General features: G+C 37.5%; 1 protein-coding gene across 1 annotated transcript in view; it reads right to left on the bottom strand.

Annotated features, from left to right (window-relative positions):
* The window catches only part of RIGI (RNA sensor RIG-I), a 71,499-nt gene that overhangs the window by 29,568 nt on the left and 22,725 nt on the right, over positions 1-19,206 (bottom strand). Inside the window, exons 2-9 of the mRNA XM_050760754.1 lie at positions 13,539-13,673; positions 7,650-7,831; positions 6,254-6,401; positions 5,165-5,284; positions 3,189-3,296; positions 2,635-2,788; positions 1,856-2,114; positions 1,381-1,543 (exon numbers count right to left, since the gene is read on the bottom strand). Of these exons, the coding sequence (XP_050616711.1) occupies positions 1,381-1,543; positions 1,856-2,114; positions 2,635-2,788; positions 3,189-3,296; positions 5,165-5,284; positions 6,254-6,401; positions 7,650-7,831; positions 13,539-13,673 (1,269 nt within the window). The remainder of the gene's footprint in view (positions 1-1,380; positions 1,544-1,855; positions 2,115-2,634; positions 2,789-3,188; positions 3,297-5,164; positions 5,285-6,253; positions 6,402-7,649; positions 7,832-13,538; positions 13,674-19,206) is intronic.

Here is a 19,206-nt window from a genome sequence, read left to right as displayed (position 1 = left end):
ACACTTCATGCTCCATACAGGGCTGTGATCTTAAGGGAGAGAAATATACATGGCTAACTAACCATAGCAGTTCTCTAACGGAAGTACATGTAAAGTGTGGCCAGGTGTGGTGGCTCATGCCTGTAATCCTAACACTTTGGGAGGCCGAGGAGGGTGGATCACTTGAGGTCAGGAATTCAAGACCAGCCTGGCCAACATGGTGAAACCCTGTCTCTACTAAAAATACAAAAAATTAGCCAGGTGTGGTGGTACATGCTTGTAATTCCAGCTACTCAGGAGACTGAGGCAGGAGAATCACTTGAACCCAGGAGGTAGAGCTTGCAGTGAGCTGAGATTGCACCACTGCACTCCAGCCTAGGCAACAGCGTGAGACTCCGTCTCAAAAAGAAAAGAAATTGTACACGCAAAGTGTCACAAAACACAAGGAAAGTAATACCTAATTCTTCCAGGGAAGTCAGAGTTGTAGAATAAATACAGGAAGAAGAAAGAAGAAAGCAAGAGTAGTCATATATATTCCATCACAACTTGGCAAAGAAAAAAAAAGCGCAGTGACGTACAAAGGAAGCACAGACAAAAGGTTGGAGAGAGAAAGCACACGGCATGATTGAGTAGCCCAGAGGAATGCAACATGGTTGGGTTTATGAATATTTGAAGGCGATGAAGCTCAGAGGGGCAGGAGGAACCGGATTATAAAGAAATTCATATGTGACACTGAAAAGTTGGGATTGGGTACATCAAACTCCTTACTTACAAGCAGCCTTCAAAAAGCAACTTATCTATACCACTCTCTATTACAGGTCTATTTGTTCTACCTCAGACATACAGTCACGTACTACTCAGAGAGCAAGGGTGAAGTCATATATATTTTCTGTATCCCTCTCTTCCTTGCAGGGTTAGCATAATAATAACATCAATAAACAGTTGTTAGTCTTATTAAAAAATCGTCTCTGATCTTTTGAGGAGTGACATAATGAATTCAGATCATTCCATTTCAACTCAAATGATCAAATACATATTCAAACAGTGATGATCACACAGGGACAGAGCATGGGAAAAGGCTGAGTGAGCCCAGCTCTTGGCTATCTGATGTCTAAATTCTCTCATCACCTCTTTTGCATTGCTAGTACATTTATAAGAGGTTTTTGGAACCAAAGAGGAAGAACGTTTACTCTCTACAGGCCACTTCTGAGGTTCATCCATTGCTTGGGATGAGAGCTCAGTTAGAGAGGCTAAAAATGTGACTATTACTCAAGTTTGGGGTTAAATATTTTCTACTAAACAGAGAAAGAGTCAAAGTTCAGTGTTCGTCTAGATGGCTCTGAACCAGAGGTAGCAGAGAGTAACAAAATCTCAAAGGGCTTGTTACTGGATCCAACTTACACTTCTGGGGCTTATAAACAACTTGCTCCAGTTCCTCCAGGTTGTCTTTGACTGTTGCTATCACTGACGCATCAAGAGAAGCACACAGCTTGCAGATATAATCCAAGGCTTCATCTGTGTCTTTGGCATCCCCAACACCAACCGAGGCAGTCAGCCCAATGACCTGTAAGGAGCATTCAAAATCATGAGATGTCTGAGAAACGGTACCATGTTTCCACAACCCCTCATATAACTTTCCTGCTGGAGTACGGTTTTTGTTTTTTTTGTTTTTACTAACACAGTGTATAGCACATGGAGGCGCATAATGCATATTTACTAAGTGAACAAATGAGTAAAGGAAACAAAATTCATAATGAGTTGTACAATATGGACTCGGGACTTGAGAAGGACATCTTCAATGTGGCCACAAGAGTAAGAAAATAGGAGTTAGGAAGATTATAGCTCTTCCGAAGTATTCGTCTGACTTTGGAGATACCTGGGGCAGTGGGCCTGAAGATCCTCCAAGTTTCTGATCTAGATAATTAAACATGATCATATTGTATGGGTGTTGTTTACTGGTGTTGTGGCATTCATCAAATATCATCAAAGTAAAGACGGACAGTGATGGAATCGTTCCCTTTTTAAGGTTGTTCACAAGAATCTGCGGAGTTAAAATGATGATGTCATTGTTCTCAACAATCTGTTCCACTGGTACATTCTCAGCTGTTGCTCCAGAAATGCCTGTAACTCTATACCTGGGAAATGACAGAAATTCCATATTACCAATCACGATGTGAATAAGGAACCACAAATATGAAATGCTAGCTCAGAACATCAACTGATTAAATTCTCCCTGAGTCCAAAAGGAGTATAGCTGTAGGCAAGTCCTTAGCACAGAGCCTGACACATAGTAAGTGATCAATAAATCCAAGCTAGTTGTAATTTATAGTAGTATATATTAAGTCACTGAGAAAAGAGTACGTAAAAGAATAATATCAAATAAATTATAAAATCATTAAAGAAGTTAAACGTGTCCCATAAACATCAGATTTATCCCTGAAGTCATTTACTCCCCATACAAGGGCAAACCAGGGGAGTTTAAGCTTTCTGGTACATCTAACAAAAAAGACTTGAATCCATGAAGGAATTACATCTGGATTATATAAAAGCTGAATCTAATATAATTTTTTATTGTTGTTTTTCAAAACCAAACAGAAAACACATCAATTAACACAAAGCTGGAGAAAAAGAAATTGAAGCAACTATTATACCTACCCAAGTCTTTCAAAGTATTTTGAGAATACAGATTCCTGCTGTTCATATACTGGGATCTGATTTGCAAAAAAGACAACTTTCCCCTTTTGTCCTGGTGGGAATTTTTTAAGATGATGTTCACATATAAGGACTGCAACCAGGGTTTTTCCACAACCTTTTAACATGTAAGAAAAAAAGAAAACATGTAACTCATATATTAGATATTTCTCTAGAAAGGCATTTATTTTTGGCTCTTCTAATACTACTGAGCTGACTAATTAATTGATAATTTAGATGGGTTAACAGTTACAGAATTTACACTATGACTAAAAAATATCAAGCTACTTCCTAGGTGCATGCAAACAGCCAAGACCCAAAAGCAAGCTAACAGAGGGCACTTTTCTTACCTTCTCATGTCCCATAAAATACACAAGGACATTAGTACGACAGTTTTCTCAAAAGACATATGGAACAAGGAAAAAACTGAAACTTGCCCATTCTGTCCCAGTATTCAACAACAACAACAAAAAAGGAAGCAAACAGAAAAACAATGTAAGTAATGGCAATAGGCTTACCTGTAGGAGCACATATTATTGTGTTTTTTCCTTTCTTAGCAGGCAAAGCAAGCTCTAATTGGTAATTTCTCAGTTTAAATGGGCTGTACAAGTTTGTATCAGACACTTCTGGAATACAAAAGGAGCAAAATTACCAAACAGTTCCTGCTCTGAGGAATCACGGTAATAGCTACAGTCTAATGTCCACAAATTCTGACTCCAGCAAGAAGAGCCTCACTGGAGAAAGTTTAGAATCCTTTCTCTTGGTAACCACTCTTTCTTTTCCACTAATTTGAAGTACAGAATTCTCTCAGTGACCAAGTATTGATGGCAAGAAGGAAAAAAAAAACAAACCATGAATTATTTTTTATACAATCATGGAAGGCTAACAAGAGAAACCAAAGCAAGAATGGCCCAATTCAGGGTAAGACAACCTGTCCACTAAAGGCAATGCTGTATGGAAAAAAGCAACAAATCCTCCCAAGATATTTGAAGAAAACCAAACTGTTAACACTGGATTCTCAAAGCAATTTCTTATTAAGGAGCAATAACACTTTGTCGTTCTTCAGGTTCTCAAACGATATTTTCTCTCGACACAACCAGAAGTTTTAAAAAATAATCAAAGGCTTTATCTCAATAACAGGTAGGCATATAAAATGTTAAGAGCTAGCAAAGACTTTGGAAATTATCTACTGAGTCTAACCTGCCCATTTTAGAGAAAGGGAGAATTTCTAAAAGGTTAAGTGAATTAACCTCACACAAAAGACATGTAAGGGCCAGGCGCAGTGGCTCATGCCTATAATCCCAGCACTTGGGAGGCCGAAGTGGATGGATCACTTGAGGTCAGGAGTTTGGGAACAGCCTGGCCAACATGGTGAAATACCCATCTCTACAAAAAAAAACAAAAAACAAAAAACAAAAATTATCCAGATGTGGTGGCACATGCCTGTGGTCCCAGCTACTTGGGAGACTAAGGCAGAATCACTTGAACCCAGGAGGCCAAGGTTGCAGTGAGTTGAGATTGTGCCACTGCACTCCAGCCTGAACAACAGAGCGAGAGACTCCATCTCAAAAAACAACAAAAGACATGCAAGAATCTTCACATGTCAGAAAATTCAAAGCAACTCATATTCATTATTTCTTCTTCTTTTTTTTTCCAAGGGGTAACAGATTTTATTCTGAAATGACCAACAACAAAACAAAACAAAAATACTTGTAATATTCAGTTGCAGAAGCAATCTGCACATTTTCTCTTTATGATGTTATCCTAATATCATTTTTCTTCTAACATCACTCATTATTAATCCTAATTTCCTTCCTGATACTCTTTTATAAATAACTTTTTACTATGGCATATTATACAACTTTCTGGTGTCATAAAGCCATCAAGAAAATATGCTTCAAGAAGCATATGGGGGCCTCACAGGGCCACAGCTAACTTACACAGTGCCTCTGTGTAAATGAGAAAAAGGAGCTTCTCTTGGAGGACACAGCCCCTCAGTGCACTGTGTGGCAAATGCACAGGCTGGATCTCAGCCGCTACTCAGTTCTCAGCTGGGTGCATTTGGGTAACACACTAACTTCATCAACTTGCAGGGCAGCCCAGGGGTCCTAAAAGGAAATTGAGCAAGTGGCTCAGAAATAGAAGTAGTATTTCTTTAGAAAGCAAGGCTGATTTGGGAATTCATAGACATCATCAGGTTTTGGTGAAGACTCTATTTGCATTTCCACCATAGACATGCACATACTTTCTTAGTGGTAAAAGAAGAAAAAAAGATAGTAAAAAGAAGAAAAAAAAAGATAGTGGAAGAACTGGAAGGAAAGAATGGCATTCCAAATATAGAAAAAGTATCTATTGTAACATAAATTCTCTTTTCTTTCTTAATTTTCCTTACAAGCCTTTTCACAAGGCTGTGACTTTGGGTACTGCAAAACGTGTCCCCACACCAAATACCAGAAGAGCACCATTATGGAAAAGAACAAACAATGCCAGGTACCTGAAGGTGGACATGAATTCTCACTAAGATTCTGGCATTCTGGATCTTCTTGGTAGAAAATCTGTATGTCAGAAGTTTCCATTTTATCCTCGAGATCTTCTGTTTCAACATCTTTTATACCTTTGTAAGACCAAAAAAGTCTTAGAATCTTCACATAATCTGATTATAGTTTTGATGGTGAAAGCTCCACAAAAAGGTCATAACACTAAGATTTTTAACTTCTATTAAAATTTCTCACAACCACTCCTCTTCACCTTTTAAAACAGTTAAAAGAATCACTTTGAGTTTCAAATCTCAATTTGGAGTTGACCTCCAATGTAATTTAGAGCTATATTACTCAAAGTGTGGAATGTATTGCCCTACTGAGTCAGAATCCACATTTTAACAAGACCTCCAAGGGATTCGTATGCACCAAAAAAAAAATAGAAGCATGATTTAGCAGACATTCGTGTCTTCCATTTCTGACTGACTCTTGACCCAGTAAATCAGATGTGTATTTATACAGACAGTTTCTGAAACAACTTACGATCCAAAGAAGCCTAGGAAAGCTAAGACCAGATATTCAGATGTTTACCAAACTCAGCCTTTGAAACAACGCTCTGAGCGTTAGCTTCAAGAAACCAAATGATGGTTCAGACACTTAATCAACAACCAATTCTTTCACCTGTCGGATTCAGTTCCAGATGACTTCCAGTAAGAGAACCAGGCAATGTCTATCAAGAAATCTACTCTGAAAAGGGGGTAAGTCCTGGAGTTTGAACCTTTCACTCTAGAATTCTCAAGCTATTTCTCTGATAATCTAAACTTAGACTGGGAGTTCGGATTCTGCCTTCCCCAAATCCTTTGGGCCAGATGGGCTAATTCTGGATGAAAGTGGTTTTCCCCAGTCCATTTTTAGGGGTTATATACAACCAAACTAACTTTGTAGGCAAGTAAGTGCCTCCCTCCCAGAATGCAGCTTCCTGCTGGTCTCACACTAGACATGTAGCTCTGGCTCGCTGAGGGGAAAACGCCTCTGATGGGATGTGAGAGACCAGTTGGAATGAGCGAAGCCCTAAGTAGAGCTGTGAGGAGGGTACAGTGTCTTACCTTTCTCTACAGTCCACAGTTCACTGAACTTGTTCCTCTCTCTCTCCAAAGCAAGTTTCAAAGTTTTGGGCCAGTTCTCCTTGTCTGATCTGAGAAGGCATTCCACCAATTTCTCTGCACCTGCCATCATCCCCTTAGTGGAGCAAATCTAAGCAAAGCAACTGTAGTTTATTGATCAATTATCTCAAAAGCTTTCCCTCTATCAGTTTTGACTGAAGAAATGTCAGTTCACATACTATCTGACTTAAAGCCATTGTACATTACGGTTCAATGGGTCATATTCATGACAATTTTTTCCCCGTCCAACACATCTTTTAAGATACTTTTTCCTTCATCCTTTCCTTTACACTAGATGTCACTGTGTCAAGCCAAGCCTTCTCATCGCCTCTGAGTTCTTACACCTGTCCTCATCAGCAATATGAGGAAAATAATCATTTGACAACCATTCCCAACATGGGTATATTGGCATATAGCAATATGTGGAAACAGATAACAAAATACTAACAATTTTTTTTTCAGGGTTGAGGAATTTGTATGACTTTTACTAATCATAATAACTAAAGTTTATTGTTCACACACTCTGTGCAAGACATACGTGAGTACTTTATATATATTATCTCATTTACATATCTCATTACCCTTATAAAAGTACCATATTAATAAGGTACCATTATTATTTCCATTTTACACACAAGGAAACAGATCGATATTCAGAGAAACTAAGTAACTTGCCCAAGATCATACCGCTAGTAAGTGGTTGAGCTATGATTCTAACGAAATTTATCTGTGTTCAGAGTCTAAACACTTAACTGCTAGAGTCTGTAGCCCTTTCTCATCTGCTCAACTGTTCAATTTAAATTTGCATAAAACACTGTTCACAGACTGTGGTGATTTTAACTGAAAATAGGGCAAACTTCAAAAAAACTTTGTGACATAAATATTACTCAGTTCACATTAAAAGTACCATTCTGGCTGGGCGCGGTGGCTCACACCTGTAATCCCAGCACTTTGAGAGGCCGAGGCGGGTGGATCACGAGGTCAGGAGTTCGAGACCAGCCTGATCAACATGGTGAAACCCCGTCTCTACTAAAAATACAAAAATTAGCTGGGCGTGGTAGCACGCACCCATAATCCCAGCTACTCAGGAGGCTGAGGCAGGAGAATCACTTGAACCCAGGAGGCAGAGGGTGCAGTGAACCGAGATCATGCCATTGCACTCCAGCCTTGGTGACAGAGCGAGACTCCATCTCAAAAAAAAAAAAAAAAAAGGTACTATTCTATGAGTACTTTTGTGGGTTTCAATGATCTTTCTCAGGTCTAAAACAGTATAGAAAACAGAAGACACCTCCCATGTTATTATTATTTCCCCCAATTTTAGTACTTTATATTAACTTACCTGTAGAATTTCTTCACATTCCTGATTAATTAAACATTCAGACAGATCAGAAAGGATATCTGTTGGAATAATTCTGGTTTTAAATTCTGGTTGTAAACGTTTTAAGAGTAATCTATACTCCTCCAACTTTTCAATTTTTTTGAAATCCCAACTTTCAATGGCTTCATAAAGTCCAGAATAACCTGAAAAGAATGAAAAAAATGTGGACTTTTATGAAACCAACTGAAAAATACTTTGAGATTAGTATCATAGAAATCATGTTTGAATGTATGGTGGTAGAATTCAAAAAATATCTGTAAATTACCCCCAATTGTCATTGATTTTTCAAAAAGAAAACAGTATTCATTTCAGTCATCCAACACTTTTAGGCCTTCTAGCAATATTTATTATCTATTGGGAAAAAGTACTAAGGACAACTTTGAAGTCTTACATTTTTATCTTAGTACAAAATCTTTCTTACAAAGTGCCCCATGGACTTCACCTACAATCCCTAATTTGTCTTTAAAAAGTCAGAGTCAACAGGTTTATTAAGTATCTTCTCAGTGGAAAGCAGTAAAGAAGGCAAAAAGAAATATAAACCTTAATTCCTGACCCTAAGGAACTTTCCTTCTAATTTTTCTAAGATAATATTAAGTAAATGGGAAATTTACTTAATATTATTCCACATGCCCTTAAAAGACATTTATTTAAAAATCATATTTAGAAAGTTCAGAAAAAAATACTAATGGCCAACATACATAAGATGTTCAACCTCATTCTTTTTTAAAATTGTAGTAAAAAACAGATAAAACATTTACCATCTTAACTATTTTTAAATGTACAGTTCAGTCGTGTTAAATTCATTTTGTTATAAAACAAAAATCCAGACCTTTTCCACCTTGCAAATCTTTGAAATCAGGAGAGGTGAGGCCTCCTGGTTTATTTTTCATTATCAAAATTTTACCTATTCGAGATACCTTGAGATTCTCTATAAATTTTGGATACATTTTTCTATTTCTACAAAAAAAAATGCCATTGGGATTTTGATAGGGAGTGCATTGAATCTGCAGTTCACTTTTGGTAGTATAGGCATCTTAAGTCTTTAATTCATGAATGGAGATGTCTTTCAATTTATTTGTGTTATCTTTCATTCTTTCAGCAATATTTTGTTGTTTTCAGGGTGTGAATCTTTTATCTCCTTGGTTAGGTTTCTTCCTAAGTATTTTAATCTTTTTGATGCTATTATAAATGGAATTGTTACCTTAATTTCTTTTTTGGATTATTTGTCAATACATAAACATGTGACTAATTTTGGGGTGTTGATTTGTGTCCTGAAACTTCTCTGAATTAGTTCTAATAGTTTTTTCTAAAATCTTTAGGGTTTTCTACATATAAGATTCTGCCATTGGCCGGGCATGGTGGCTCACGCCTGTAATCCCAGCACTTTGGGAGGCTAAGGCAGGCAGATCACGAGGTCAGGAGATTGAGATCATCCTGGTTAACACGGTGAAACCCGGTCTCTACTAAAAATACAAAAAATTAGCTGGGTGTGGTGGCGAGCACCTGTAGTCCCAGCTACTCGGGAGGCTGAGGCAGGAGAATGGCGTGAACCCAGGAGGCAGAGCTTGCAGTGAGCCGAGATCGCGCCACTGCATTCCATCCAACCCGGGCGACAGAGCGAGACTGTCTCAAAAAAAAAAAAAAAATTCTGCCATCTGCAAACAGATTATTTTACTTCTTCTTTTCCAATTTGGATACCTTGTCTTTCTTTTCCTTGCCTAACTGCTCCAGCTAGGACTTCCAATACTAAACCATTAAAAGTACTATTTTTACCTAACAGGTTGGTAAGGGTTAAAATAATTTACAATATCCAGATTAATCATATCCCCAAAGTGGAGAAATAGTGCTTTCTCTGAAGAGAAACAGAAACCAGCCCTTTGGAAAGACTTGCTCCTTTGCTGATTTCAACCAACCTCCTGACTGCCCCTCCCTTTAGCAGTTTCAACACAACAACCAACCAGCATTTCTTCCTGATAAGAGACCACCAACCATAGAGTGGGTCTGGCCAGTCTATGAAGGATGTGCAGTGAGAGTTTTCATGTCCTCTGCTTCACCTTCTGACATCAGAGGGCCAAAAACTCCACCCATGGATCATGCTAACACTGCCAGTTTTTGAACATGGGTGCCATGGAAAGGCATGAACTCAGCTGCCCAGGTGCATTCTTCTACTTTCATATTCATGACTCCTCCTGCAGCTTACTGAGTATTTGGTCACCCTGTTCAGCATAAATCCCTGTTTCACTCTTCCCACCCTCAAAGTGCCTGTTTCCCGCTTCTGGCAGGAGGCTACACTTCCCAGCCTGTCAAAATGGCCACCATGCAGACAGACTGCCAACCCTTTATGAAAAATAAAGCTCTCCTTTCCAAATTTATGAACTTCATGATTCTTCTGTTGATAGAAAGCGCCATAGCTCTGAAAACAGAAATGTAAAAATTATGTAATATTTGATGCATGTACCAGAATATTTGTAACATATATAATAAAGACTGTAACAAGAAAAGGAACATATGTGAACCCACTATCCAATTTAAGAACCACCAAATTCCGGCTGGGTGCAGGGGCTCATGCCTGTAATCCCAGCACTTTGGGAGGCTAAGGCAGGCAGATCACTTGAGGCCAGGAGTTCAAGACCAGTCTGACCAACATGGTGAAACCCCATCTCTACTAAAAATACAAAAATTAGCTGGGCATGGTGGCATGTGCCTGTAATCCCAGCTACTCGGGAGGCTGAGGGAGAAGAATTGCTTGAACCGGGACCCAGGAGGCGGAGGTTGCAGTGAGCGGAGATTGCAATACTGCACTCCAGCCTGGGCTATGGAGTGAAACTCCGCCTCAAAAAAACAAAAACAAAAAACAAACAAACAAAAAAACCCAACATATTCCAATACTTTGTGCCTTCTCTTTCCAACCTCTCTGCTCCCTGCCAAAGTCACTGCTTTCCTGTATTTAATATATCAATACTTTACTTTTTTTATAGTTGCATATATTTGATTCCCTAAGCAATATGTTAAATTTAGCTTTTTGGAGCTTTATAAATATTATATCCTATGCCATGTAAGTTTCTCTTTCTTTAAAATTTAACATTACATTTCTACAACTCACCTGAGTTGTCATCTATAGATGTGTTCACACCTTTTCATTGTAGTTTAATGGACCATGTGTAAATACTATAAAATTTATGTATACATTCTCCTCTTAAAAGACATCAGGCTAAATTCCAGTTTTGTTTGCTTGCTTTTGTTACTACAATTACACTATGAACACTCTTATATGCATATTCTGGAATATATGTATAAGTTTTTCTAGGGCACAAACTTAAAAGTGAAACTTTTGGATAGAAGGATACATGAGAGCTGAATTCTACAAGGTGATATCAAGTTATTTTTCAAAATAGTTGTATCAATTTACACTCCATATAATGATATTTAAGATTTCCAGCCAGGCACGGTAGCTCACGCCTATAATCCCAGCACTTTGGGAGGCCGAGGCAGGTGGATCACCTGAGGTCAGGAGTTCGAGGCCAACCTGACCAACATGACAAAATCCCATCTCTGGCCAGGCGCGGTGGCTCACGCCTGTAATTCCAGCACTTTGGGAGACCGAGGCAGGCGGATCACGAGGTCAGGAGATCGAGACCATCCTGGCTAACATGGTGAAACCCTGTCTCTACTAAAAATACAAAAAATTAGCCGGGCGTGGTGGTGCGTGCCTGTAGTACCAGCTACTCGGAGGCTGAGGCAGGAGAATGGCATGAACCCGGGAGGCGGAGCTTGCAGTGAGCCGAGATCGCGCCACTGCACTCCAGCCTAGGCGACAGAGTGAGACTCCATCTCAAAAAAAACCCAAAAAACAAAAAAACCCATCTCTACTAAAAATACAGTAATTAGCCAGGTATGGTGGTGGGCACCTGTAATCCCAGCTACTCAGGAGGCTGAGACATGAAAATAACTTGAACCTAGGAGGCGGAGGTTGCAGTGAGCCGAGATCGTGCCATTGCACTCCAGCCTGGGCAACAGAGCGAGACTCTGTCTCAAAAAAAAAAAAAAAGATTTCCATTAAATATCTTCTTTAACCTTAGCACTGTTGGACTTAAGTTTTGCTGTCTGGTAGTTATAAAATGTTATTTCACTGTGTTCCTAATCTACAATTCCCAAATTCCTAATTGGGCTGAGAATCTTTTCATACATTTATTTACTTTTCATTCTTCGTATTCATTGAAATGTTTGTCCAAATTTTTTGCTCTATGTTTTCTTTTTCCAATTGATTTTAAGACCTTTTTAATATATTCTAGATACTAATCCTTTAGTGATTATATATTTTGAAAATATCTTCTCCCAGAGTTTGTGATTTGTTTTGTTTTGTTTTTTCACTTTCTTGTGTTTTTGATAAACTTGATGTAAGGAATACAAATGTATTTATTTATTTGTATCCACCTGGGCATGAAAGTTAGGGTTTGTTTTTTAAATACAGGGTTTATTTATTTATTTATTTATTTTAATTTGAGAAGGAGTTTTACTCATTGCCCAAGCTGGAGTGCAATGATGCAATCTCAGCTCACTGCAACCTCCGCCTCCTGGGTTCAAGCAATTCTCCTGCTTCAGCCTCCAGAGTAGCTGGGATTACAGGTGCCCACCACCACGCCCAGCTAATTTTTGTATTTTTAGTAGAGACAGGGTTTTGCCAAGTTGGCTAAACTGGTCTCAAACTCCTGATCTCAGGTAATCTGCCCGCCTCATCCTCCCAAAGTGCTGGGATTACAGGCGTGAGCCACCACGCCGGGCCCAGGGTTTGTTTTTTAAATGCGGGGGTCTCCCTATGTTGCCCAGGCTGGAGTGCAGCAGCACCATCATAGCTCACTGCAGCCTCAAACTTCTGGACTCAGGCAGTCCTCCTGCCTCAGCCTCCTGAGTAGCTGGGACTACAGGCCCATGCCACCATGTCCAGCTTGAGTTTGTTTGGTTTTTAATATTATTCTGTTTATCAACGCTATTTTTTTAATAGCTCCTCCTTTCCCAGTAATCCTCCTTTCTCAGTGACGTCTAATATATCAGGTTTCCATAAAGACATGGGCCTAATTAAAGGGTCTTTATTCTGTTTCAATGGTCAGTTTGTCAGTGCCAGAACCAACATTTCACTGTCTCAATGCCTGTAGCTTTCTAACAAATGCTGACAGGTAGAAAAGCCCCAATCTACTGAACTTGTCTTCTTTAGGGGTGTCTTGACTATTGTTGGGTCGTAATTCTTCCATATACATTGTAGAATCAACTTGCCACACTCTGAAAAGTATGTAGGATTTTTATTAGAATTATATTGAATATACAGATCAATGTAGGGAGAACCGACATTTTTTATGATCTCAAGCCTCCTTCTCTATGTGATGGGTATGTTTTTCTATTCAGGACTTCTTTAGTATCTTTCAATAACATTTTACCATTTTCTCCATTCAGACCTTATACATCTTTTGTTAGATTTATTCCTAAATATATTACAATTGTTATTATTAAAAATGATACTTCATTTTGGATTACATATTTTATTTGCTTCCATTGGGCAGAAATGCAACTAATTTTTGTGTATTAGTTTTATATCCAAATAATCTTGCAAAACTCTTCCATTAGTAACAATAATCTCTCTGCAGATTCTTTTGCTGGATGTTTCAGGTAAACAATTATGTCATCTGCCTAAACACAGTCTTTACATTGCCTCAGACTAAGAGGCATGAACTATAAGTGGATACTTCAAAATTAATAGCTTTTCACTTTTACAGTATTGTCAGGCAGCAAGGTTTTATGATTTGTGATTTGTGATTAAAAAGATTTGGGATTTGTGATTAAAAAGAATGAACTAACCTGCATGGTCTAGGGCATCCAAAAAGCCACGGAACCAGCCTTCCTCCTGGAGCTCCAACAGGAACTTGAGAAAAAGTGTGGCAGCCTCCATTGGGCCCTTGTTGTTTTTCTCAGCCTGAATATACTGCACCTCTTCTACGAACAGAAGCAAAAATGACTCATCAAATTGCAGAATTATTAATCATTAGAAGAAAAACCAGAAAAGGATCACGAGACCTTCCCAAATAGTGACAGGAACTGTAACAAGTCACAGCATTGGAAGAATCTTTAGAGAAGCAGCAAAACCTCTGCCCAGGCCGACTATGCCCATTCTTCACCAAGCCACTCTTCCCATCCTCTCTGGAAACTTCCAGTTTGGTATGGAGGTCTGAGCACACATTCTAGAAAAGGAATTTCTTGAAGATGTGTAAAAAAATGTCCCCGCAAAAAGGGAGAAGTCATGGTGGCCTCAAACTATCCTCCTGTCTCAGCCTCTCAAAGTACTGGGATTACAGGTGTAAGCCACTGCACCCAGCCTCTAGAAAAAAAAATTTCTTTTAATTAGTTGGGTGTGGTGGCTCACACCTGTAGTCTCAGCTACTTTGGAGGCTGAGGTGGGAGGATCACTTGAACCAAGGAGTTCAAGGTTCCAGTAAGCTATGATGGCATCACTGTACTCCAGCCTGGGAAACAGAGTGAAAACTTGTCTTGAAATAGGACAAGCAAAGGAGAAGGAAGTAAGTAAGGGATATTTTCATGGTCTTTTTGGGAGAAAACTATCTACCAACTGCTGGTGGTCATTCTAACTTTGTACACTAATTTCATACCTGAGGAGTAGTAACAAAAATGCTACCTTGGTATGACCTAATACTTGATAATTTTCTGGGGTTTTTTCAATTGTTGATGGAATGCAAATTCCATGGGAGTAAGCAAGTTGTCAGGCTGGTGAACCACTATATCCTCATAGATTAGAAGAAGACCTAGCACATACTAGACGGTAAACAAAGGTATGTTTAATGAATGAAGGAAGAGAAGAAGGAAAGCCTTATAATCTTGCTCTACTTAAAGGCATCTCTGCCAAGGTCTCTGTCTTGACAACAATAAAATCAACCCTTTCAAAAAATCAAATTCAATGGTTTTTGGAGCGGTGAATCCATTAGTACTATCTAATTTTAGTACATTTTCATTACTATAAAAAGAAAACCTATATCCATTAGCAGTCATTCCCTACTTTCCCTCTCCTTAGCCCCGGGCAAACACTAATCAAATTGAGTCTCCATGGATTTGCCTATTTTACACATTTCATATTAATGGAATCATGCAATACATAGTCTGTGTCTGGCCTGTCTTACTTTGCATAATGTTTTTAAGGTTTAACCATGTTGTAGCATGTTATTATTCATTCCTTTTTATTACCAGATCATATCCCACTGTATGGATACACCACATTTTGTTTATCCACTCCTCAGTGGCCATTTGAGTTGTGTCCACATTTTGCCTATTACAAATAGACATGCTATGAACATTCATGAGCAATTTTATGTGAAGATGTATATATTCATTTCTCTTGAGTATACACATAGGTGTGAGATTTCTAGTTCTTATGGTAACTCGGTTTTTAACGTTGTAGGGAATTGTCAAGCCATTTTCCAAAGGAGCTGCACCATCTTACATTCCCACAAGTAATCTAAGAGGATTCCAATTTCTACACATCCTTGCCAATACTTCTTATCATCTTTTTCATTTTAGCCTTCTGTATGAGTTTCCTGTGGCTGCAATAACAAATTAGGACAAACCAGGTGGTTTAAACAATAGAAGCTTATTCTCTCTGTTCTTGGAGGCCAGAATTGTGAATCACGGTGTCAGCAGAGTCATGCTTCCTCTGAAGACTCTAAGGGAGAATGCATTCCCTGCCCTTCCAGTTTCTGGTAGCTGCTGGCATTCCTTGGCTTGTGACAATGCTCCCTCCAACTGTGCCTTCCGTTTCTCTGGCTTGTGGCCACATCACTCCAGTCTCTGCCTATGTTTTCACACGGCATTCTTGTTGTCTCTATGACTTCACATGGCTGTTTTCTTAGAGGGACACCAGTCAGATTGAACTAGGGGCCTGCCCTACTCTAGTATGACCTCATCGTAACTAATTACCTCTGTAAAGACACAATCTCCAAATAAATCACATTCTGAAGTACTGGGAATTAGGACTTGAACATATCTTTTGGGTCGGGGGGACACAATTCAACTCGTAACAGCAACCTATCTTGTCACCTATCCCAGCTTCCCTGGACCCACAATCCTACCGTATTTCATTGAGTCAGTTCATTCTGTTCCTAAGCCCAGTCCTTACAGCTGTACTTTTGTTCCCAGGCCTCCCTGCTGCTTGAGCTTCCTTTTGACATGCTACCAGCCATTACAGATATTCCACGTGGAGACGCAAATTTATCCCAGCCACAGCTACCGCCTTCCCAGATAAACTGCCTTGCAGTATCCTGGGCAGTTCACATTTACTTTGCATGTGGTCAGGCCCATCCCACTACCTGGCCCCAATATCTGCTGCTACAGAGTAGTGACAATTTCCTCAAAAGCATCGACAATGCAGACAAAACCTCATCTTTAACAGTATTTCCCACTGCCTTTGCTGTCCCCGGGCCCACTGTGATGCCAACCTCAGCTTCTCAAGGTAGAATTTCTTGATCCCTTCTCTGCTTTCTCAGTCTCTTTACCGACTAAAGCTCTTTACTGACTACTGACTAAAGCACTTACACTGCATGGTACGTAGTAAATGTGGGCCTGTCTTCTACCTGAGACTGTGACTTGGAACATTTATCTTGTAATCGTCAGCACAGTACCTGGCTCATGCATGTGTCCAGAAAGTGCTACCAAAGGAATGGATACTCAGAATAGTGCCCACCTGGTGCCTCTCCAGAATCACACTTGGCCTTTGACTCCAAAATATTATAAAAAATCTGAGGGTGGGCATAGTGGCTCACACCTCTAATCCCAGCACTTTGGGAGGCTGAGGTGGGTGGATCACTTGAGGTCAGGGGTTTGAGACCAGCCAACATGGTGAAACCCCATCTCTACTGAAAATACAAAAATTAGCCAGGCGTGGTTGTCAGTGCCTATAATTCCAGCTACTCAGGAGGCTGAGGCAGGAGAATCACTTGAACCCAGGAGACAGAGGTTGCCGTGAGCCGAGATCGTGCCACTGCACTCCAGCCTGGGCAATAGAGCAAGACTCCATCTCAAATGCACACACATACACACATACACACACACACACACACACACCCAGGTCTGCCTTGAAACATCCTGGACAACCTGTGAGTAAGAAAAGTCCTGCAGCTTCCAGGGAACCATGCAAGTTCTCCAGGAGAAACATGGCTTCAGTGCTCCTTTTCCACGAAGTAACTAGTGTCAGTAATCACAATATCTGATTGCAGAGAGGGTTATAGTAAACGAGATGCTAGATGTGGGCATGGGGAGAGTGTGGATAAGCTCCCTTTGCTTTCCACGGATGGCAAAAAAATATGAATCAAAAGTTTTATATCCAGCCATAACACTCATTAGTGTCTCTGGTCCCTGACCAAATCCTCACTGATAAAATATACTTGTCACGGCCAGGCACAGTGGCTCACGCCTGTAATCCTAGCACTTTGGGAGCCTGAGATGGGTGGATTACTTGAGGCCAGGAGTTCAAGACCAGCCTGGCTAACATGGTGAAACCCTGTCTCTACTAAAAAAATACAAAAATTAGATGGGCATGGTGGCCAGTGCCTGTAATCTCAGCTACTCAGGAGGCTGAGGCAGGAGAATCACTTGAACCCCGGAGGTGGAGACTGCAGTGAGCTAAGAGCTAAAATCCCACCACTGCACTCCAGCCTGGGCAACAGAAGAAGACCATCTCAAAAACATATATATGTATTATACATTTAATACATTTAATAAATATATAAAATATATATATTTAGTATAAAAAATAATACTGATATAAATATCATATATAATATATATTATTATATCATATTATCATATATCATATATTATTTTATATACTAAATATATATAGATGTATTAAATTATTAAATGTATAATTTATTACAATTTATATAATTTTTATATTATATATATATATATATTATATATTAATTATACATAATTATCTATATAAATATATATAATATATTTATATTATATAAATAATTATATTTATATATATATATAAATAATTATATTTATATATATATATATATAAATAAATATTTATATTACAGAAATATAAATAAATATTTATATTACATAAACATAATTATATTTATATTATATAAATATATTTATATTACATAAATATAATATAAATATATATTTATATTACATAAATAATTATATTTATATAATATATATTAATATATTTATTTTATATAAAATTATATTATATAATATATATAATATATTTTATTTTTTATATTATTTATATATATATAATATATATATTTATATATAATTTATATAATTATATAAAATATAAATATAATAAATTATATTTATATAATATAAATAAATATATTTATATAAATAAATATATTTATATAATATAATATATATTACATAAATAAATATATTTATATTACATAAATAAATAATTATATATTTATATAATATATAATTATATATAATTAAAATAAATTTATATTTTTATATAAATTAAAATTATTTTATTATTTTTATTTATAATAAATTATTATTTTATATAAATATAAATTAAATTTATATTTTAGTTTATAATTTTTAATATATTATATATAATTTTAACATATATTAATTATATATAATTACATATATTATATATTATATAATAAATTATATATAGTATAATATATACTATATATAGCATATATAGTATATAATATCTATTATAATATATAATATTGTTATATATTATATAACATACATATTTTTGTATAATTATATATTATATTATATATCTATTATATATAATAGATATATGTGTCACAATTAAAGTTAACCAATGGAATCTAGAGCTTCCAAAGCAGCCTAGAAAAAAATAGGGAAGAGAGAAAAACTTGATCACTCTAATAGAAAATAGAAAAAGGAGTTGAACCCAAAAGGTATGTGGACAGAGATGCACATTATAAAGTAAAAAGGCATAAGTAAGAAAAATGTAAATCAACTTCGTAACAATGGTTGCCTCTGCAGAGGGAATCAAAAGAAGACCTCAGGGGTATCTTTCACATTATACTTCTGAGAACTTATTCCAGGGAAAAGTTGGTAAAGCAGGTAAAGACATAGATATGTATGTACTAAACACATTTTAGTTACCTATTAATAAGGAATACATTAAATTATACTACATTAATATATACTCACATTAAAAATTAAGAAGTTCTTCAGCGTGCTTTTTCTTTTAACTTACTTTCTGGTATATTTATTGTGATTGCCTTCTATAAATTAGCGTGGGGAGAACTGACATGTTTACAAACCTATAGTCCCCATGCAGAAACGTAGGCTGTCTCTTCCTCAATCAAATCAGAGCCTGATTTCTCCTCAGGGACTTCATAGTTTTCTTCATATCATTTCAGCATATTTTTGTTAAATGTATGACTGTCTTCAATCACATGTAACAACCTCTAGAAACCATCCTTCTATGTATCTGATTATGTGTATAAATATA

Source organism: Macaca thibetana, chromosome 15 (assembly GCF_024542745.1).
Source record: "Macaca thibetana thibetana isolate TM-01 chromosome 15, ASM2454274v1, whole genome shotgun sequence".
Taxonomy (NCBI): domain Eukaryota; kingdom Metazoa; phylum Chordata; class Mammalia; order Primates; family Cercopithecidae; genus Macaca; species Macaca thibetana.
Note: the sequence above shows the minus strand (reverse complement) of the source record. Positions and strands in the feature narration are given on the sequence as shown.